This window comes from Amborella trichopoda, chromosome 9, assembly GCF_054954075.1.
Source record: "Amborella trichopoda isolate Santa Cruz 75 chromosome 9, AtrichopodaSantaCruz75HAP2 v2.0, whole genome shotgun sequence".
Lineage (NCBI taxonomy): Eukaryota > Viridiplantae > Streptophyta > Magnoliopsida > Amborellales > Amborellaceae > Amborella > Amborella trichopoda.
Genome location: NC_142344.1, coordinates 45,649,161 through 45,671,277, shown reverse-complemented (window position 1 = coordinate 45,671,277; position 22,117 = coordinate 45,649,161). Strand labels below are relative to the sequence as shown.

The window sequence follows — 22,117 nt, the reverse complement described above, 5'->3', positions numbered from 1 at the left end:
GAAAACAATATCTAAAGTTAATTGATGAGTTGTGGCCTTTAGGATTTTGTTATCCTGGTGAACAATGTTGCAGTTGGATGCTACCTTTAGAGGGGAGTCTGGTGGGCACATGATAGAGGTAGATAGGCTAATAATGTGGTTTCTTAATTGGTTTCCGTTGTATGTGCTATGTTTCTAAGCCATTCCTTGCTAGTAGGTTTTAAATGGGACTATTTCCTTTGCTGGTTCTATTTGTTCAAAGTTGTCATCAACAATCACCTTGAACTTGAGGAGGCTCTTGGTCAGTCATTAGTCACTGTTGTTATGAACAGTGTTTGTCCCTATCATTGTACTACTAAACAATTTATTGAGGGAAGTTCAAGATACTAGAACTTGTTCATATTAAATGGTCAGGGGAAGGAGACAGCTTAGAATGGTGAGTCCTTTCACATCCCTTTTTTGTGGGCTGTCAATAGAAGTGATTTGGAGAGAGTTAGGAATGAGGTTATGTTTCATTTTTTCAAGATTAAACCTTATAGATGCCTTGCAAGATTTTTACATCATATACCTCAAGGGTATGTTTGGTGTTTAACATGATTACCAACATACAGGATAACACAACCCCCCCCCCCAGAAAAAAAAAGAAAAAGGAAGAAGCTTCATTACCTCCATAAGTGATCATGGGCCATGGGGATGGACACTTCTTTGGGGGTGGTTTTTGAAGATTTCGTAACTTTTGTCCGTCCTTCTCACATTGAGTATCCATTCATTATTGAGGTCCTCCCCATAATATGGTTGCTTATTGGTCTTATAAGTGTCTCTGTGATATTTGTTTGGTTTCATGACATCATTGACTCCTAGAGGTCGTTGCCATAATACGGTGGCTTATGTGTCTTCTAAGTGGCTCTGTGAAGTTGTTTGTTTGGTTTCATGACATCATTGACGTTATCAATCTAGAAGAGTCCTGGAGTTCTGCCACATTCATATAGAAGCCAGTCTTGTGCTTATACAAATCTCCTTATTTGCATTTGTTATGTACTCTTTTAACCCTTTCTTGAGTTGACTGTCCATTATTTAAGTATCTGAAGTTATCCATTTATGGATGTGCTACCAGATGTTCTCGTAACAGCTTAATGTTTATCCACTGGAACACACTTTATTGGTTTGACATGAGATACTGTATCTGTATGGCTTAGGTCTCGAATTACTATCCTACCCTCATCACCAGCTTTTCTGTGCTTTTCCTGTCATCTCTCTCTGTCTCTATATCTCTTGGTGTACTGTTTTTACCTAGCCTAGAGAAAAGGCTAAATGATACCATTCTTCAATAACAGAAATTGTACATTTCGCAAGGTTAAGTTATATAATACAAGTACTGAGGCTTCATTGATTATCAGTTTTCCTTACATCTTTTTGAAGAAAACTTTTCTTTTCACACTTCACATATCAGGTATATGCTGATGATCAAGCTTGTGAGGCATTTGAAGTTTCTCTTTACATTCATGATCTCAAATTATCCCATTAGGTGGGCTAGGTGGGGATTTCTGCTAGTGCTGAGATTCAAATTAATTAATTTTCATTTATTTGGTTCCACCACAACTTTGTTGCAATGATTCATTGTTCGTTACTTTTCTATATATTTCATGGTAAATAGGCAGTTTGATTCGTAATGTTTTCCTAGATTTGCCTACCACTTGTTAGATAATATGCATGGATACTATTGTTTGGATTTCTTGTGTTTTCAATGCATATGCTTCAATTTATATACATGCATGCTCTCAACTGATTGCTTTTTTGATGTTCACAGCCCTCCCCGTCTACTTATGATGAGGTTTTCGAATGCATGTTTGACTATATTGACAGGCTCTTTGTAATGGTGCGCCCCAGGAAGCTTTTATACATGGCTATTGGTGAGTATTACCTGGACTTATTCTCATTATTTACTTTGTAGGCCCAGTCTTCCGATCCCATATGTTTTTGTTCAAAACGGTTTCATATTATTTATAAGTGGGTTATAGAGACATATTTTGTTTCTACACATAACAGAGGCAGTCTCTTTTAATATCCTATACAAGTGGTGATGTATATGTATGCAATTCACATGCTTGCAGTATGTTTTTTAATTACTTATTTTTTAATTGCATAACTGCATAAATTTGGATATTATATGATTCTTTCTAAGGTGTGAGCATGTCAAACCTGTGTTTGCATGTTACTGCATGCATTTGTGCTCGTTACAGTGTGCTTAAGTCGTTCCATTTGAATTTTAATGTAGATGGGGTTGCTCCAAGGGCTAAGATGAATCAGCAGCGGTCTAGACGTTTTAGATCTGCAAAAGATGCAGCCGATGCTGTGGGTATCTAGCTCTTCAATATTTATACTTTTTTTTATTTAGTTTATTGCTACTTTCTATCCTTTCTAATTTCTATAAATTTGTCTGGTTGTTGGATTTAATATTGACTGTCTTCCCATTTAGGCTGTTGAAGAGGAAAGGCTGAGACAAGAATTTGAACAAGAGGGAAGGATTCTTCCTCCTAAAAAGACATCTCAAGTGTGTGACTCTAATGTGATCACACCTGGTACAGAATTCATGGCAGTTTTATCAATAGCTTTACAATATTACATACATTTGCGTTTGAACTATGATCCCGGATGGAGAAATATAAAGGTATTCCTGCAATATCTCATCTTTTAAGCTTTTCATATTTCTTCTAATACTCTATCCGGTTACCTGTTTGTAGCTTTGTATTTCTTTTCCATTTATAGCTGTGTTCTAGTAATTGCTGACCGGACTCGCACTCGTCAAAGTCCCTTGGGCACGGCAAGGTGCTGGGTCCGGATGACTAACCCTAAAATAGGCAAGTCTGACCCTTGTACGTAAATCTTATATATTTTCTTGTTGAGACTCAGCTGAGTTGGGCTGTTTGACTCGGCCAAGTTAGCCTCTGATTTGGGCTCGGGAGCCCTGGAGAGTTGAGCCTGAGTTCAGGCTTTGAAACACTGTTTTGTGGTATTAGTTAGTTTTCTGCAATGTAGTCATGGTCAATGTTTTCCTTAGTTGCTTGGTGTTGCTTCCATGTCTGGTCACAAAGTTTATGTTTTTCCCTCTTGCTTGTCATTCCACCTTCTTTGAAGGTTATCTTGTCGGATGCAAATGTTCCTGGTGAAGGAGAGCATAAGGTTATGTCGTACATACGTCTCCAAAGAAATCTTCCTGGTTATGACCCAAATACACGCCACTGCCTCTATGGTTTGGTGAGTATTTTCTTTGTTTTTTATATCCTTGGCATATTTTATATTAGTTGCTTCTCTTTCAATCTTGTGAAATGTGTACCATTATCATTTAGATCCTCTTCCATATGGCTAATGACGTGTGTGCTGGTACAGGATGCTGATTTGATTATGCTGGCATTGGCCACACATGAAGTGCATTTTTCCATTCTGAGAGAGGTCTGTTTGTCTTCATCTTTATACATTTGTGTTCATTTACCATAGGTTGGTTGAAGATATGTTGTCAAAACCAGTCCAAAGTGTTTGGTTCAAATGGTTGGATTGGGCCCAAAACCATTAGTTTCAACAAGAATAGACAACTAAAATTGTCTGAACTAGTTCACTTCTATTTCTAGTATTTTTTGCTCGCACTTTTTTCTCTTTTTTTTTCCCTTCAAAATAGTTTTTCTTTAGTTTTTCTCTTGTTGCTTACTCCTATTTCTCTCAAGAAGAGATTAATTGTTTTAATTAACAGAACAAAGATTATGGTTTCTGAATCAAGTTTTGGATTACGAAATATTAAAAATTAAAGGATGAGGGGTGCGATTTTTTTGTCAACTTTTATCATTGGATTTGGTTTATTATAAAACACAAAAGAGATTTTTAAGGACAATGATTTCCAGGATGACTGATCATAGAGAGAGAGGTAGAGATTTTAGGCAATTTGGAGGGAAGAATACCAGTGGTGAGAAACTTAAAACTCATATTTGTATTTATTCATATCTATAGAGATGTGCAAGTCTTTATCTCAGATTTTGTTTGTGTACCACATGGGAATGGTGGTGCTTGTATGTGCATGCATGTGCACACATGTTGCTTATGTTCTTTTAATCTTTTCAAATCGTTTATTGATCAGTCCTTGAATTCCTCCTTTCAGGTTGTGTTCACCCCTGGACAACAAGATAAATGTTTTCTATGTGGTCAAGTGGGTCATTTGGCTGCAGATTGCCAAGGAAAGGTGAAGAGAAAATCCGGAGAGTTTGATGAGAAGGGTGAAGGTGTTGTATTTGAGAAAAAGCCTTTTCAAGTATGCTTCTCTGTTCATATGGATATCATTTCTCCTATGTGACTTTCAATTTATGCTTCTATTTGACCTTTGTATTATTGACACTGCAGTTCCTTAACATTTGGACATTGCGGGAGTATTTGGAATATGAAATGAGGATTCCTAATCCTCCTTTTGAGATTGACTTTGAATGCATTGTGGATGACTTTATCTTTATGTGTTTCTTTGTCGGCAATGATTTCCTTCCACATATGCCAACTTTGGAAATTCGTGAGGTTCGTTCTTTCTGGTGTCTATGAATGTTATGTTTCTTTTAAATATAATGTTTTTATTCTGTTAAGAGTGTAAATATAAAGAAAAAGAAGATAGGAATTAGAAGAAAGGAGAAAATCTGGAGAGATTGAGATTTAGAGAGGGGGGATAAGAGAGAGAGTATGAGAGAGAAGAAATGATGAGAGAGAAGGGGCTGTCAAGTTAGGGTTTACTCACCCAAACACCCCTCTCATTCTTATCCAGGGCTCCTTGACTTTGAATGGTTGAGTTCGTCCCTTCACTGATTCTGACCGACCTGGTCTCTTTTGCAGCGAAATAAGAAAGCTGGATGCTAAGGCCGAACGGTCTTAGCAAGGACAATAGTAAAAGAACTAATACTGGAATAAACTGTTAACACCCCCTCTCAAGCTAGAGCATAAATGTCATCCATTACCATCTTCGAATAAATGATCTGAATCTGATGACAACCAAGAGCTTTTGTGAATATATCTACTAACTGATCTTTTGACTTTACATTTGGAGTAGATATCTGTTTGCTAGTTACTTTTCCCGAGTAAAATGACAATCTGCTCCAATATGCTTTGTTTTCTCATGGTACACTCACACACTGGATTGTTGGCTATAGAGAGAGTAGCTGGGTCATAAAAAAAACATCTTCATCAGCTAATTAATTGTGAATCCATCTCCTGCATCAAGGTCTTCAGCGACATTACCTCACGTGTGGTGAGTCATTGCTCTATGTTCTACCTCTTGCACTGACCTAGTTGCAACATTTTGTTTCTTACTTTCCCATGTCACAAAATATTCTCCAACAAAACTTCTATGACTTGTAGTAGATCTTTTGTCAAATTGTGATCCTGCCCAATTAGCATTAGGAGGATAACTCTTAATATCGAAATGGCCCTTTGTCCTATAGATAAGCCTTCGACCTAGAGCCTCCTTAAGATATTTCAAAATTCGACACACAGCCTCTCAGTGTGGTGTCATTGGAGAATGCATGAACTCATTACACTTACTGCAACGGCTATATCTGACCAAGTAATTGTGAGGTCGATAAGCTTACCTAGAAGTCTTCTATGACGGCCTGTATCTTCAAGCAACTCCCCCTGATCCTTTAATAATTTAGTACTTGGATCCAGAGGTGTATCAACTGGCTTAGCATCAAGCATGCTTGTTTTTGAAAACAAATATGTTACATGCTTCGTTTGAGGCAAAACTAATACCATACTTAGCCATGGCTATTTTGATTCCAAAAAAAAAATGCGGCTGACCAATTCCTTTGTCCGAAAATATTATTGCAAATACCTCATCATCATCGTCATTATCATTATCCAAGAGTTATCCCAACTACTTGTTGCAAATACCTTTTCAAGTTATTAATTCCTTGCTCATCACTACCTGTACTAACAATATTGTCAACATAAATCACCATGACAATAATACCTGAGGATTGCCCCCAAATAAATACAGAATGATCTGCTTGGCTTTGTTGAAACCCATATGCTATAACAATTTTGCTGAACTTATCGAACCATGCATGTGGGGACTGCTTCAGGTCATCAATGGCTTTCTTCAACAAATCTTGGTGGTTGCTTTATGTATACATTTTCTTGTAAATCACCATGTAGGAAGGCATTTTTAACATTGATTTGCCACAATGATGATCCCTTGTTTACTACTACAGATATAAGCACTCAAATAGAATTAAGTTTAGCAACAGGAGCAAAGGTCTCAGAATAATCAATACCAAAAGTTTGTGTATGCCTATTCTCAAAAAAAAAAAGTTTGTGTATGTCCTTCTGCCACCAACCTAACCTTTTAACTTCTCAACAATTTCATCGGACTGATATTTGACTGCATATGCCCAATGACATGCGACAATTTGCTTTCTTGATGGAAAATAACTAAGCTCCGCTGTGGCATTTGATTGGAGCGTTGCCATTCCCTTATCGATTGCTCTAGGCCACCTAGTAAAAGAAAGAGCTTCCTAATAGGACTTAGGTATAGAAATAGTGGAAAGTGATAATGGCAAAATTTGACAGGAAGGAGACAATTTTTTAAAGGTAACAAAATGAACAATTGGATGTTGAGTACAAAATTGCTGACCTTTACAAGTGGCTATCAGAACATCAGCATTACTAGACACAGAAGTGGGATTAGGAACTGAGATTGGATCTGTAGACGGAGAGAGACAGATTTGCTTGCTGAGTTGGTAATGGGTGTATTTCCTTCCCTTCCTTGTATGTACCTTTGGGGCTGCTCTTGAAACACGTCAATAACTGAAGATGCAGACTCTACAGAGATATGAATAGAAACAAGAACTAGAGAAGGGAAAGAAGAATGAACTTAATTGTGTGAAATCTCTCCCCTTTGTAGATCAAATAAATCAACTTCAACCATTTGACCCTCATCAAAGGAATATGGAGTATTCTCAAAAAAGGTAACATCAACCCAAAGAAAATTCTTTCTCAGACTAGGATGATAGCATCAAGAACCTTTTTGGGTGCAGGAATAGCCTAGAAATACACACTTAATAGCTTGAGGATTTAACTTGTCAGTTCCAAGGCCCAAAGCATAAACACGACAAAGTAACAAACACAACCAAATACATGAAGAAAGAAAGAAAATAGAATGTGTTTATTTTCCATCCAAATGGAGGAGGGCACAATCACATGGTTATGGACGAGTTAACTAGGCATTTACAAGATGAGGTCCTATGATGTATGTTGTTTCCTGATGGCATATTGATTGATGAGACTAAAGACAACTTAAATGCAAAGTTAGAACTTTGGTGGGATACTTAGAATCTAAAAGATTTTAAAATTAGCTGGACTAAGATAAAATATATGGAATACAAGTTTAGTAATAATAGGAGCAGAAATGAGAAATTGGTTAAGATTGATGGCCAAGAAGTACTCAAGGAGATTATTTTCGACATCTTGGGTCGATAAGAAAGAAGAGATTGAGGAAGATGTTGGTTATAGAATTAGAGCTCATTGGATGAAGTGGAGATACGCTTTTGGAGTCTTATGTGATCATTGCATACCATTGAAACTGAAGGTGAAATTTTATAGGACAGCTGTAAGATAAACCATGCTTTATAGGACGGAATGTTGGGTGGTCAAGAAACAACATATCTATAGAATTAGTGTAGTTGAGATGAGGATGTTGAGATGAATGAGTGGCAAGACAAGGAAGGACAAAATTCAGAATGATTCTATTTGAGGGAACTAAGGGGTAGCTCAAACAAGCAATAAAATGAGGGAAAGTAAACTTAGGTGGTTCGGTCATGTGTAGTGTCGACTTAGAACATCACGAGTTAGTAGGGGTGATTTGGTTGAAGTGAATGGCTCTACAAGGGCAAGGGGAAGGCCCCAAAGTGTATGGATGGAAGTCATGAAGAAAGATATGGTGACTTATGGTCTGACTAAGGGTATGGCCCTTGATAGAGAAGAATAGCGGAATATGGTTTGTGCAACTGATCGCAAATAGTTGGGATAAGGCTTGGATGATGATGATAACATGGATTATCAAATAACATGCAGTTAACATCTCCCCAATAAACTTTTGCGACATGCAAGTCACTTCTATTATATGCTTATTTTTTTGGTTATGCAACCCCATTATGTTGAGGAGTATGAGCACATGATGTTTGATACTTTGGTGTAAAATCCTATGTTAGGCGAAATAATTTTGAAATTCTTGTGATGAATATTCTTTAGCATTGTTAGAATGTAAAATATGCACATTATTTCCAAAATGAACTTGAATTTTTTTGGAATGAATGAAAAATAGACAAAACCGTAGATCTTTCTTACATTGGATGTAACCATGTCATATAAGTACAATCATCTTCAAAGTACAAAATATTTGTAATCAGATAGACTTTGAACTCTAGCAGGACCCTAAATATCAGAATGTAAAGGGACAGACTTCTGTTTATCAAACCTAGGATGGATTGATACACTATGTTGCTTGCCTAAGTCACAAGCTTCACACTATTGTTGACACAGATTCCAAAGTTGTGACGGACAGTTTCAAGTTATTAAGAGATGGATAATCTAATAAATAATGCCATTGAAATGGAGAAATAGTGGAATGAAGAGCAACACCAACTAGGCTACAAATCAGATAATATAAGTCCACCAGTCTCATACATGCCACTGATCATCCTCTTCATTTTTAGAACACTTGAATGAAGAGCAGCACCAACTAGGCTACGATCGGACAATATAAGTCCTCCAGTTTCAAGCCTACCATCAAGCATCGTCTTCATTTTTAGGTCCTAAAAAACACAAAAACAAGGGATCAAATGTTACTGAACATTGAATTGATTTAGTTAATTTACTAAAGGGCAATAAATTAAAAGGAAGTTTTGGTACATAAAGAACAAAAGTCAATGGAAGACATGAAGTAGGGATGTGCCTTTTCCATATACACTAGATAAAGAATCATCAGATAATGGAATAGATGCATTAGGGACAAATTCATCAAGGAAAGAAACATAGAAGATTCTTCATTCATGTGTTCAGAGGCTCCTGAAGTGACCCAAGGAGATGGTCTCTGGGACACAATAGTGCAGAAGTACCTGAGTTTGCAAGAGTAGCAGTGGATGGAGTTGTAGGTTACTGATTGCTTTTCACAAGTTTATTTTATTTCTCACATGAGAGAAAAACTAAATCACTAGCATAATTCGAAGTCTGGTGATGGTCAGTGGAGCCAACTAGATGAATATCATCGCTCTCAGATGCGTAGGATACCTTATTTTTCCGAACAGGCTCACCAAATCTATCCCAGCACTTGTTAACCATATGATTTATGTGTCCACAATGAGTACATTTTTTTTGTTATCCATCAATTCTAGCCACAATTGTAGTTAAGGCAGACCCATCACTAGTACTAGAGGCAGATGAATGTGTAAAAATAGTAACATGTTGGAGATGGGAATTCATGTTATTAGAAGACGTAACTTCATTAGTGGCTATGATTTGTCCATGAGTGGACTGATATTCTCGATTAAGGCTGGATAAAATCTTTGCAACTTGAGATTCTTTTTCTTCAACAACTCCACATCATTTGACAAAGACTGATACATAGCTCTTCCCAATACCACGGAGAGTGCTGTAATGCTCTACACATAAGACTTTGTTACCTTGCTATAACATAAAAATATTTTCATAAAGTTGATGAACTCGGGAGATATTCTTATGTGAAGAATGCATCTCATGTATAGTCTCCTAGACATGTTTAATTGTATCAAGGAACATGACTTAGCGCTCACTTGGGGTTCCGTTCTATTCCCTAACCGATTCATGATTTGGTAATTCTCCTTAAGCCATTCTTCATACCTACTGTCTCATTCATTTGGCTTATTTTTAGTCAAGAGCTTCGTCTTACCCTTAGGACCACACCTGCACAGATTGAGCCCATATGAGATAACTAGACCCATTTAACTTCACAAAAGTGATATGGCATTCCAATGTCTTAATGCTGGAAATTCCAGGCTTACTTTCGTTAGCTATGAGGCCAAGGTGCACACAACAAAAGAAAATGAAAAAGACACAATATTAGAGTAGGCTGAGCACTTTTGGGTGCACTTAATAACAAAATCAAACCTTATAAATCATAAACGCTAGGACCAGTGTTTCAAAAAGCGTTGGGCGGAGCCTAGGCAGATGCCTAGAACTTGGGCGTCCCAGCGAAAAGTTGTATTACCTAAAATAAGCTCTAATGGGGAGAACCTGTAAAATAGGCCCAGTAGAAATAAAAGTTGGATGCCTAGAACCTAGTTTTTTGAGGTTTTTCTCTCTCCAAAATAGGCTCTAATGGGGTTTAAGTTTCAAATGAACCTAAAACCCACCCTTGTCCCCTTGTTTATTTAAAAAACCCAAAAAATGCCCCTCAGTGAGGGGCATTTGTGCCCCTTGGTGGGCGCAGGCCCCAGGCACTTGCCTAGGCGGGTTCCTTGGTGCCTAGGCCGTCTGGACTGCCTATGCACTGGGCAGTTTGTCTTTTAGAAAAAAAAATACTACACATGATAGAAGAAGAAATACTTATCATTCAAATGTATACAACCATAGATCTCTGCACTTGAATTATTGCGCGAAATGCCACGTGCTTCCTATGACATCAGCTATACATTTGGACACATTTCAGCCATTATTATTCTTGCTTTTTTCTTATTCTTTTTTAATCTCTAAAGAGGAGAGGAAAACCTCAACACAGATCCTGAGACTAAACACAGTCAACCATATTGGTTCTGCACACCAAAAAATGGAAACCCTAGATGCTACTTGATGAAGCACAGAGCAGAATTAAGGTTTTAGTTTTCTCCGGGAAAAGGAAAAATGAATTAAAAAGAAAAGAGAAGGGAATGTATTGGAGCCAACTTACAGATTGCTTTGATACCATGTTGAGAGTGTAAAAATAAAGAAAAAAGGAGTGAGGAATGAGTGAGAGAAAGATAGAGAGACAAATTTAGAAAGAGAAGCAATAGAGATAGTATGAGAGAGAGAAGAGAATAAAAGAAGCGAGAAGGTGCTGTCACGTTACTGAACCCCATACCCCTCCCATTATTATTTATAATAATAATAATAATAATAATAATAATAATAATAATAATAATAATAATAATAATATGAAAAGTACAAGGTTGCACTGAAGTATGGGAAAAAGAACAAGAATGACCTATAGGCACGTAAGCAACGGAAATAATAAAAAAAACTAATACTGGAATATACTGCGAACACACTCATATAGTTTTTAAATAATTTAATTGCTTTTCCCAAGTGAAGCTAATATTACTGCTTTTGGTGGCTCTAGCATTCTACTGGATGTGTTCATACATTTATTTTAAGCTTTACCTGGAACACTGTTCGGTAAATGTCTAATGAGCAATTCATGTTAGGGCGCAATCAATTTGCTGTTGGCTGTATATAAGAAGGAGTTTAGGTTTATGGGTGGGTATTTGGCCAACTCCAGCAAGGTACATATGAATCTCTGACTTCTATCTTTCTTTTAGATTATTTATTTAGGTTTTTATAGTTAAAAGTAGGGTGTAATAAATTTTCGTGGCCTTGTAGCTAATGCTTTGTTTCTCTACGTTCTTTTATTTTATCTTGCATAGGCAAATTTGAAAAGAGTTGAGCACTTTATTCAGGCTGTGGGATCCTATGAAGATAATATATTCCAAAAAAGAGCTCGGCTGCATCAGGTAGACTTTATATAATAGCACTGTGCTATCTTTTCTAAGTCATGTGGGCTGCAATCATTTGTTAAAAAAAATGGTGTCTTTGCTGCTGCTTTTTTCTAGTACATGTTTGTGCTATTTTTAATTCTTTTCTAGACTTCTATTTATATTGTACAGTCATTTTACTCTGTATTCTTTCCTAGCCAATTCTGCTTTCCGCATTACTTACTGAAGAAGTAATCTTTTCTTTTTTTGAATTCTTTGAAAATGTAGCAGTAACAATGACACACTCTTGTTGAAATTGATTAACCTAATATTTTTGTGAAAACCGTGATTATGAATAGCATTAGCTTTCTATAGAAATTTCTTGCTACATCTGTACTAATATTATGATGTGACCTTTGGGGAATCTGAGAGAGGGATCATTGGAGAAGTTGTGAATGGCAGGGGTTACAGAAATTTATGGGGGTTCATTTGGTTCATGGGTGCAAAACAAACCCAGGTATTATCCCATCCCCAGGTTTCGGAAAAGCCAACTTTTGGTAGGGTTTTCCGAAACCTCAAAATGGGTTTGGGTTTTGGAAGTCCGGGTTTTGAGTGGAAAAAGATGCCAAACACCCTTGCTTGGAGGAAACCTAGGCCCTTACAGAACCTAATTGTTTTTCTTCGTCAAGTTGGACAATTTATAGCCTGGATTGTGCTTCTGAGAGGCAATCTTGGATCTTAGTTTTTTCTGTGCAACATGAACTTTGATAGATCTCTATTGTAATAGGCGGGGCCATTTTAATTCTATTCCTGGAATTTTAATTGACGTGATATGACTGCATGCTAATATTCTATCGTCTATCTATAACGAACATGGGGCATGTTATTATACTGCTTTTATGTTTAGTACAGTTTGTGCCCTTGTGGACCTACACACCCACCCAGTGAACGTTTGAAGAAAGATCTTGTCCCTTTCATCCATCCAGCTTCTTAGAGGTGATATTGGGGATCTACAGCCCCTTGCGCCTTTAGGGCTTAACAACCCCCCCCCCTTCAATAACGCGCACACACACGCACACACTTTGTAACGGATTCCAGCCCGTCAAGATCACCAATTGTCTCCCCTTTAATCTTTTCTGTTTTTCTTTTTCCTCGTCTTCTTTTGCACCATTCTCCCAAGTTGCATGTCTGTTGCAAGCCATATCTCTTTCTTTCTTCCAGTTTAGTTGGAGATATATTCTCTAGAGGTTTCTTTCTTCATTTGTAGATAGTTTTAACATGAACAACTTATTTTCTTAAATGTCAAAGTGCACATCATATACAAAGTTTGGAAAAGATTACATTCTCCTTCAGGTGTAAAATGCACACTCCCATGGCCCTAGGCGGATTTTGTGGAACCCCCATATTTTGGGGATGTTGTTTACTCATCCAAGCGACCAATCTAAAGAAAAAAACAAAAGTTAATAAGGTTGAATTCTCACCCTAAAACTACGTGAAAAGAATCCCATCCCAACAGTGAACCGAGACTGTCCATTGAACATGGACTTGGTCCATTTTTTGAATGGTCAGATGTCAGTGTTTAAGAATTTAAAATCATTCTTTTTCTTTTATGGAGTCATTCATCTGGTGAATATAAGGTTTTTCTCAAAGTTTCAGATCAAACACATCCCTCTAGCAGGTGCTTTACCTGTGGAATAGGTGTACTACTTCAGAGGAAGTATGAAATACGAGCTGGACAAAATTTAAGTGTGATTAGTCAAGTCAGACTACTTTATTTTCTTACATGGCATCTTTTTAATGGAATTTCAAGATCCATTGGTTTTGCAAATCTTTTGTTTTGTGGTGTAGCTTTTAATTCCTTTTGCAAACTGCAGCTGTCTCTTCAATGGAACTGATTCTGCCTTTTTGTATGTTCTTCAAGTAATTTGTTCTTTTGGCCTTGATTTGCAGCGTCAGGTAGAACGGATTAAACGGGATAAGGCTCAGGCAAGGCGTGGTGATGATGCAGAGCCATCTGTTAGACCAGACACTTTAGTTCCTGTTGCTCCTTATAATCGTTCACGTCTTGCTTCTGCTCCTTCCCCTTCCCCATATAAAAAACGTGGATCTAGTTATCAGTCATCAGTTACAGTTTTTTCCAAAAAGGAGCATCAATTGGGACAGTCCATGTCAGTAAAAGATGGTAGAAAGGAAGTATCAGTTCAGGCCAAAAAAGTTGCACGTGTTTCTGAACAAGGGGCAAGTGTTGCTGCTGCTATTGTGGAGGCTGAGAACCATCTTGAAACTGTGGTATCTTATTTTGTGAAAGGATTTTGTTAGAACATTATCAAATGGAGAAGAAAATAGTGATCAAAATCTAATTTCAAACTGCAGACTGGATTAACTTTAAAAGTTCAGTTGAATAAGAAAAATTCCAACGACAAAGTCATTGTGCAACATGTTTAATCAGGCTATTACTAATAGGCCATGCTATGATTTCTCACATGGATTACCACTTAACATATATACTGTGGTATTCTAATCTCGTTTGTTTATGATTCAGATCCGTGAAAACTCAGATGACTTGAAAGCGAAGCTCAAGGATTCGCTTAAGGAGAAATCAGATCTTGTTAATTCTGATAACCCTGAGGAAGACAAGGTTTATATACTTTCAGCAGAGGAATTTCCCTCATATTGACTTTTGGTCTTTAACTTTATGCCGAGCTAGTGGTTTGCATTGCAGCTTTCCACTTGTAAATTGTGTTTTAACTGAAATGATAAATTTGTGTTTGTATTGTTTTTATCATTATAAACCTTATTTTTAATGTTTATAGCTGCTGTTATACTTACAGGTCAAGTTAGGAGAGCCAGGATGGAAAGAGAGGTACTATGAAGAAAAATTCTCTGCAAACACTCCTGAGGAGCTTGAAAGGATTCGAAAAGATGTTGTAAGTAATGTATCCCATACCACTGCATATCTAGGTATTATGTTGTGAGCACTAGGACTCTAGATTATGGGCCAATAAACTGGCTAACTTAGATAGGGGATTAAATATCTCTTCATGGTCAGTGTCTCACTCTCTAGGTATTTAGCTCTTCTATTTTTTCGTGGTTGTTTTAGTTCAAAAGAGTTTCTAGACCTTTTAGTTTTACCTTTACATGTTACTCGATAAAAGGTGAAAGTTATTTTAACCCTTGTACATGATTTTGCTCATAGTATTGTATTTGTAGTTTTCTTATGCTGAATTTTTGTTAAAAAAAATCAAAGGAATGTTTATTTTAAAAAGCAAGGGTATCTTACAAAATTATTCTAAAAAATATTAGCACAATTACCTAAGATGTATGTTTGGAGCAGTTTCTATAAGGCCTTGGCTTTATGAAGACAAAGTAAAGCCCCACCTCGAATCCTCTGTCCAAAAAGCACTTTTGGGCATTCGAAATCTCCATGAAGGCTCTAAAACCAATTTCCAACACCGACTATGAAATTTGAAGCTCAAAAAGTGGTACAGATGTAACAGATCTCATAGAACTATGAACACTTTTTTTTTAGAACGAAACAGACGGTCTAGATAATGTGTTACAATATACACTATTTTTAGAGCTTGAAGTCCACTTTTTTTATTTTTATCAACCACGATGGTGAAGGCCGAGATGATCGATTTGAAGGTTTTCAAAGGCCAAAACCACAATTCTCGATGAGTTTTGAGCTGACGTTTTAGTTATTTTGATAGGGCTGCAAGTCCTATCAAGCATTTTCCTATATGTTTTGTAGTAATAAATCTAGGTGTATGCATGCTTTAGAAATTGTTGCCATGTGATTCACCTATTTCCTTCGAAAATTAAATTTGATGAAAGTTGTGTTTTATAAAGGTCATTCCTTTTGGTTGACAAAATTCTTTTGTATTGTTAGGTTCTGAGGTACATAGAAGGTCTATGTTGGGTTCTTCACTATTACTATGAAGGAGTATGCTCCTGGACATGGTGAGTTAATATGTGAGGTCCTTGGTTCTAGTTCTTTGAATTGGTTTATTTTTCCGACCATTTTCAGCAGAGAAGGCACTATCCTATGGTGGACCTGAAAATATCTATCTGAGGACAATTATTCTTTCTATCTATGATTTATTGCTACATGCTTGCTGGTATATTGAGTGGAATCTGTAGGTCTGATGCATACTAGCCCAGGAGGAAACATGTGATGACAGTTCCCTGTTATAATAACAAGAATCAGTTCAATTAATATGTCTGGTCTTTTATTTTTGTGTGCTATGCTTACATGGTTGTTTTGTGTTCTCTTAGATGTGAAATTAGTGGAGGGTGTTCATTGTTTATTTAAATGAGTATTTATTAGTCTAGAACACTTTCTAGTGCAGAATATGTAATTATGATGAGCCCCTTTGGTACAGATTTTGTGATGCAGAGGGCCTCTTGTATTCTCACTGTTTCAATAATTTTCATGTCAGGTTCTATCCATATCATTATGCACCATTTGCTTCTGACATCAAGGGGTTAGATAAGCTTGATATAAGCTTTACACTTGGCTCTCCTTTCAAGCCTTTTAGTCAGCTCATGGGGGTTTTTCCAGCCGCAAGGTTTCAACTTCTTGTGGATTTCACTTTTTTAATTGTGGTGATTAATTGGCCGATTATTTTCAAAATATCTAAGATAATGACCATGTTTGATTGGCTTGTCTGCAGTTCGCATGCGCTCCCGGGGCATTACAGGACTCTGATGATGGATCCAAACTCACCAATAATTGATTTCTATCCTACTGGTTAGAAGTTGGCTGATCTGGCTCATATGCATAGATTTCTCACTAAAACTATTTTCCTTGCTGGAAATTTGACATTTTTTATTTTCTTGGGTCTTGATCAGATTTTGAAGTGGACATGAATGGCAAACGATTTGCCTGGCAGGTTGTTTTAGCTTTTTCTTTCATCTACTACATTGGATAAATGGCTTTTCTGCAAATAATAGATTGTTTAAGCAAAATCTCTTATTGTCTTTTTTCTGTTTTTGCCTACAAAGGGGGTCGCAAAATTACCTTTTATTGATGAAGGGCGCCTTCTTGCTGAGATTAGTAAAGTTGAACACACATTAACAGTAAGGATTTTTGTCAACTGTGTCCACAATGCAGTCTGCTATGTTTATTGATTGTCAAAGTGTGCCCATCATCCTTGGTATCAGAAAATTAATAACCTCTGTTGTTTGCATGAAGGATGAGGAAGTGCGGAGGAACAGTGTCATGTATGACATGCTCTATGTGACTGTGAGTCATCCCCTGTCCCCGTATATCTTTTCTCTTTACGACCGTTTTAGCCATCTCTCAGGCAAAGAAAGAACGGAAGTACGCGAGGAGATTGATCCCGGGGCTAGGTTAGCTTTAGAAACTTCCATTGTATAACTTCATAGCCATGTTTACTTTACCACCATAATACATCAATAAAGAATGCAAACTTTTAAATTGGATATGTACCATGTGAATATTTACCTTACTTTAGTGGTTGACTTTTTTTCTAATTAGAGAGTTTTTAAATTGTATATATGCATTTGTTCAAATCTGAAGGTTTTAAAACTAGTGGTTCTGATTCTTCTAGGATTACTTGCAGTGGCGGTATGAATGGGTTTCTGTGCCTTTGCAACGGGGATGCATGCCCTCCCATCTTCCCTTCCCCAGTCAAAGGACTGGAAGACATTAGTAACAACCAAGTCCTGTGAGTTTGCTTGTCTGACAGTAATTCTATCCCCAAATTGAACCAACAGTATGCCTTAATTGTGTCTTTTCTTTGCACCTTGGTAACAGATCTGTTATTTACAAACTCCCAGCTGCACATGCGCACATTACGAGGCCACCTGCTGGAGTCATAATGCCAACAAAGGTACTAGTAACGATGTCTGAAGGTGTTTGACCTAGGTGCATTCATTTTTCTTTTTTTGATAAGTTATACTATTTTATTAATAGATATGTCTTTTATAGTTTTTATGGATGGAAATTTATGTTTGGATACTTGCTTTGTTCAATTAGGCCAAGTTCTTTCCATGTAGCCCTTCACCATTTCTGCATAGATCGATCACCCCAAACGGAACCTTTTGAAATGTGTAGTCTAGGAAAGCCCAGTCAATGTGATCATATACCTTTTCCACATCAATCTTGTATAATAAGAAGTGCGGGGATCTTGAGTTGAATAGCATTTCTTAGAATCAACTCCTAGAGCAAAGTTTTTCAGTTTGTGTTTATATTTGTAATTCTTAATTGCTTGATTATTTGGATTTGTAATTCTTGACTGGCTCATTTCAATATTGTTGGTGTTCCGTTTTGTTATTTGGTATAAGGTATTGTGGTGTGTGTTTTAATTACTTATGTGTGGTTGGTAGTATTCTAGTATCCATAATTTTAGGGGCCTGTGGTCTACAAAAATGTACGGGCATATGATGAAATATTAGATTGATCTGAACTACTCTTTGTAAGCCCCAGGCTAGACCAGATTCAAGAGTCCTTCCTTGGGGTTTAGAGTGAGCATTAGAGCAATTGATGATTTCTCTCATCAATCCATTCTTACTTGGTCTTCAAAACTCTTACCTGACTCTTACGCTTATTCTTAGTGTATGCATTTGTGTGTGTGTGTTTCTGGGTGGGTGTTTATGTACCTGTCTGTATTAAGATGTGGAAATGTTTGCACGACATGAATGGCATGTTTTGACAGCATTTGAAACATGGATATTGCTGAGTGTATACACAATGTTTGCAGACTGTTACATCACAAGACGTTAAGGTGCCACCAGTCTTGTGGCATGAAGATAATGGCAGGAGGCCACGGGATGACCCACGGTATGCTTTTCATATTATGCCATATCGCCTTCTGTTCATTATCTCTTTTTCTTTTTTTGGGGAATATATATTGTAACCTAGTATTTTAGAACTCTGACTTGGCTCAGCTCGACCTGCTCTCAAGCTCAGTCTCAACGAGTCAAACTCTAAGTGTTATAAGACCAGGCCGTGTTTTTCTCTAAAACTTACTGATTCAGCTGACTGCCATAGGACTTTAGGGGTGGTAATGGGCTGGGTGGCCCGGCCCGGCTAGGCCCTAAAAACCTAGGGCTTGGGCGAGGCCAAGACCAGCCTGGCCCTTATTTTTCATAATTTTTGCATTGTTTTCCTTCAATTTTAGGCTGCGCTGGCCTGGCCCTCATGGGAACAAGGCCGGGACTGGCCCAGCCCGTTGCCAGCCCTAACAAGACTTATGGAGTAGTTTAGCCTTGTGGACTCCAGTGTTTCTCTACTCCAAGTCAATTTGACAAACCTCTTGGAGTCTGGAGGGTCTCTACTCCAAGTCAATTTGATGAATTTTAAATTATACTACAATGGGCCGTGCAAGACCATCCTCCACTGAGATCATCACCATCTGATGTGAACAATGGCAGAGAGGAACCAGGACCCCCTATTGCATCATGTGCTGTTCTAATGAGTCCCACTCTATCCATTAGACTATCAATCATTTCATTGGATGGAGATGACTCCAGTGGAGTTTGGGTTTATGTACCCCATCGGATATGGGATTATGGTATACTTTCGGTTCTCTTGATATATTCTTCTCCCTATGGTGAAAACCTAAACCTAGGCTTTTCTCTTGTTTCAGGGCAAATCCCCCCAGTGCCATTTCAGGAAGGCAGCTTGGAGAAGCAGCTCATCGCCTTGTTGTTAACAGCCTACAATTAAGGACTGGTCGTGATGCTCCAGAACCAATACACGCACTGCCTTATACTGGTGGTGTGCTTGCTTCTTCTCCATACCCAAATGGAGCAAACATTGTTATGTACAACCCAATGACCACACAAACACAGCACCATGACCACTACACAACACACCATTACACAAATCCCAACCCTAGGAACTATGGTTATGGCCACGCTGAAGCTTCACCATTGGGTGATATGTATAATAGAAACCAGCAACATAACCACCACACCTCGCATCACAGGCAATCTCAGTGGAATGGTAGCACCAATAGTTATTTCAGTGCAAGAGATAATGGTGTGGGCGGGGGTACCAATTACCATCATGTCCATTCATCCTATGCTCATTCAGGTGGCTATTATGGATCGTATGACCAAGGGAATATGGTGGGGCAATACAGTGGTCATGGTGTGGGAGGCCAGTGGGGTAGGGGTGGAGGGAGAGGAGGGTATACAGACCCTCGAGGGCCACCTAACAGGTATTCGGCTTTGGATAGGGGACGAAGACCGCCCCATGGATATGGCCGCCCTTAAGGTCTTGTATTGTGCTGATTTTTTTTTTTGTTTTTTTTTGTTTTTTTTCTACTTTATAGATCTAGATGATGATGATACCATTTCTTTTCCCAGACAATAAGGCTCTCCTCCTCGGGGATGCTAGAAATGGTCCATTGTGCATTAGATCATCTTGTAACATTTATTAGTTTGCCCTAGGTCTATTTCTGTCACTTTCATGTGGAAATCCCATTGTCTTGGTTTCTCCTCATAGGTTCTTTGATTATTCATGCAATGTCGTGATCTTAATGGTCACATCCGATGTGCTTGTTTTATTGAGATAAATGTAGGAAAAATATGTATTTGTTTTACCATGTAATTGTGGTGCCTGATGAACTTTATGGAATCTTTATAGGAAAATGGTTTGGTCTTTGTTGTGGCTGTGGCCACACAAAACTGTGCGGCATATCTCTTTTGCCCCTGTTCTTGGACGAGGATCTTTTGCCTCTCTATCCAAGATTCATTTAATGAAGAGATAAATAAAAAGATAAAAATATGAAAAAGGTTTTGGAACCGTGATTGTGCTCCATACAAAAAAGAATCTGGTTTTAGCTGTCCATTTCAATGGGCGGTATATTCATCATTTTTTGAGCTTTCTAGGAGCATGGAGAGGTCCTCAATTATGAACATAGGCTAATGAGTTTACAAATTATTTGGAGTGGTCCTCAATTCATGAACATAGGATGGAAAACATCTTCGTACATCGCAATTTGGTGAACAATTTCTCGGTATCTCCTGAGTTGTTGAAGATGTTTGGCGGCATTAAACTTTACAAAAGCAGGCCCGAAAGCCAACATTGTTCGATCAGCACGGTATGGTTTGCACTGCTAAGGGACTGAGAGATCAGAGGTTTAGGCTCTCTGCTCACACTGCAATCGAATTTTATGATCTTCAAGTTAGCCTGGGCTACAATAGGTCCAGTAAAGGAGTGGATTGGCTCATCACGAGGGCCAACTCTGCCATTGATGAGCTGGCTAAGCCCCCTACTTGGCAACCCACTACAGTCAAACCTCCAAAACCCACAACAGGGGAGTAGCATAGACATCTCTAACCAAAAACCAGAGCCAGTTTGAGCTCAAGCTCGAAACCCATTACCCAAAACCTCTCATTCTCATTCCAGTATTGCTGCCCAATCCCCACCTTCCAGTTTCTTGCTTCCACTTATGGAGACCGAGTCATGAAACCTTTTTCTTCCTCTGTTTCTTTTTTGTCAGTTGGGTTCCCGATCGAGGTCCAAAACTTCCCACCTGATGTTCTCTCTAGAACCAACAGCCAGGATCTTCATCTCTCTACAATCCTTTCAAGATCCCCCACAACCAGCGAATGCACCCAAATCCTCATTCAACCACTGGCTCAGAACCCGGCTTTATAAGACAAAATTCTCTCTTTCTCCAATAAAACCCACTTCCAATTCATGGAGAATAGGCTTGTTTTGGTCAGAACAGCACTGCCCGGAGTATGGGGCTACTCGGATTCATAGATTGGTGGTTTGGAATTCAGGCCCGTCATCATCGTTTTCTTCATCTATTGGGTTTGTGAATTCAAGATCTGCGTGTAAAGTAACCAGTCACGAATTATACCGAGCTTTGGGTCTTGTATGAGAGCGAGAGAGAGATTGGGGGAGAGATGCGAGAGAGAAAGAGAGGGCTTGGGGGGAGAGAGAGATCGGAGAGAGAGAGATCGGAGGGGGAGAGGGCGTATGAAAGGGGGAGAGAGAGGGGGCAATGAGAGGAGAAATTGGCATTTGTCAATTTGTTTAGGATGATAGAAGGTCATAAAAAGAAAAAAATTGTGGGTTAAATAGGTTCATGGGGTTTGAAGAAGTATTTGTTTTAAGGGTGAGGTTTGTATAAAGTTACCTCCTTAGAAGTCAGGTGCATTTACAAAATTTACTTAGAGATATCGTTTCGGCATCGAAAATCTTATGATGGTTTTAACATCTCTTTTTAAATTTAATTAGAAAATTTAAAATTTAAATAATGATACAGATCGAGCAGATTAATAAATACTTGAAAATCTTGAAAACAGACTGTCCATATGACTTTTTATTAGATGTATTATTTTTAGAACTTGGAATTCTTTTTTTTCTTTGTCCCTTCATCTCAAGGTCTAGATGATCAGTTGAAGGGTTCTCATCTCAAGGTCTAGATGAT

The 22,117-nt window shown here is 38.0% G+C and overlaps 1 protein-coding gene across 5 annotated transcripts in view; it reads left to right on the top strand.

Annotated features, from left to right (window-relative positions):
- The window catches only part of XRN3 (5'-3' exoribonuclease 3), a 28,661-nt gene extending 8,301 nt beyond the window's left edge, over nt 1–20,360 (top strand). Inside the window, exons 2-23 of one of the 5 annotated variants that reach the window (XM_088848067.1) lie at nt 1,787–1,889; nt 2,255–2,331; nt 2,456–2,647; nt 3,115–3,234; nt 3,367–3,429; nt 4,127–4,276; nt 4,366–4,530; nt 11,436–11,513; nt 11,655–11,741; nt 13,653–13,991; nt 14,245–14,340; nt 14,534–14,629; nt 15,592–15,662; nt 16,142–16,270; nt 16,376–16,452; nt 16,554–16,594; nt 16,707–16,781; nt 16,897–17,054; nt 17,288–17,392; nt 17,482–17,557; nt 18,428–18,507; nt 19,316–20,360. In XM_088848067.1, coding sequence (XP_088704193.1) covers nt 1,787–1,889; nt 2,255–2,331; nt 2,456–2,647; nt 3,115–3,234; nt 3,367–3,429; nt 4,127–4,276; nt 4,366–4,530; nt 11,436–11,513; nt 11,655–11,741; nt 13,653–13,991; nt 14,245–14,340; nt 14,534–14,629; nt 15,592–15,662; nt 16,142–16,270; nt 16,376–16,452; nt 16,554–16,594; nt 16,707–16,781; nt 16,897–17,054; nt 17,288–17,392; nt 17,482–17,557; nt 18,428–18,507; nt 19,316–19,946 — 3,009 coding nt within the window. In that variant the 3' untranslated portion in view covers nt 19,947–20,360. Of the gene's footprint in view, nt 1–1,786; nt 1,890–2,254; nt 2,332–2,455; nt 2,648–3,114; nt 3,235–3,366; nt 3,430–4,126; nt 4,277–4,365; nt 4,531–11,435; nt 11,514–11,654; nt 11,742–13,652; nt 13,992–14,244; nt 14,341–14,533; nt 14,630–15,591; nt 15,663–16,141; nt 16,453–16,553; nt 16,595–16,706; nt 16,782–16,896; nt 17,055–17,275; nt 17,393–17,481; nt 17,558–18,427; nt 18,508–19,315 lie in introns of all 5 variants that reach the window. The other 4 variants (XM_088848066.1, XM_088848069.1, XM_088848068.1 and 1 more) reach the window with 4 other exon arrangements.
- The last annotated feature ends 1,757 nt before the right edge of the window (nt 20,361–22,117 follow it).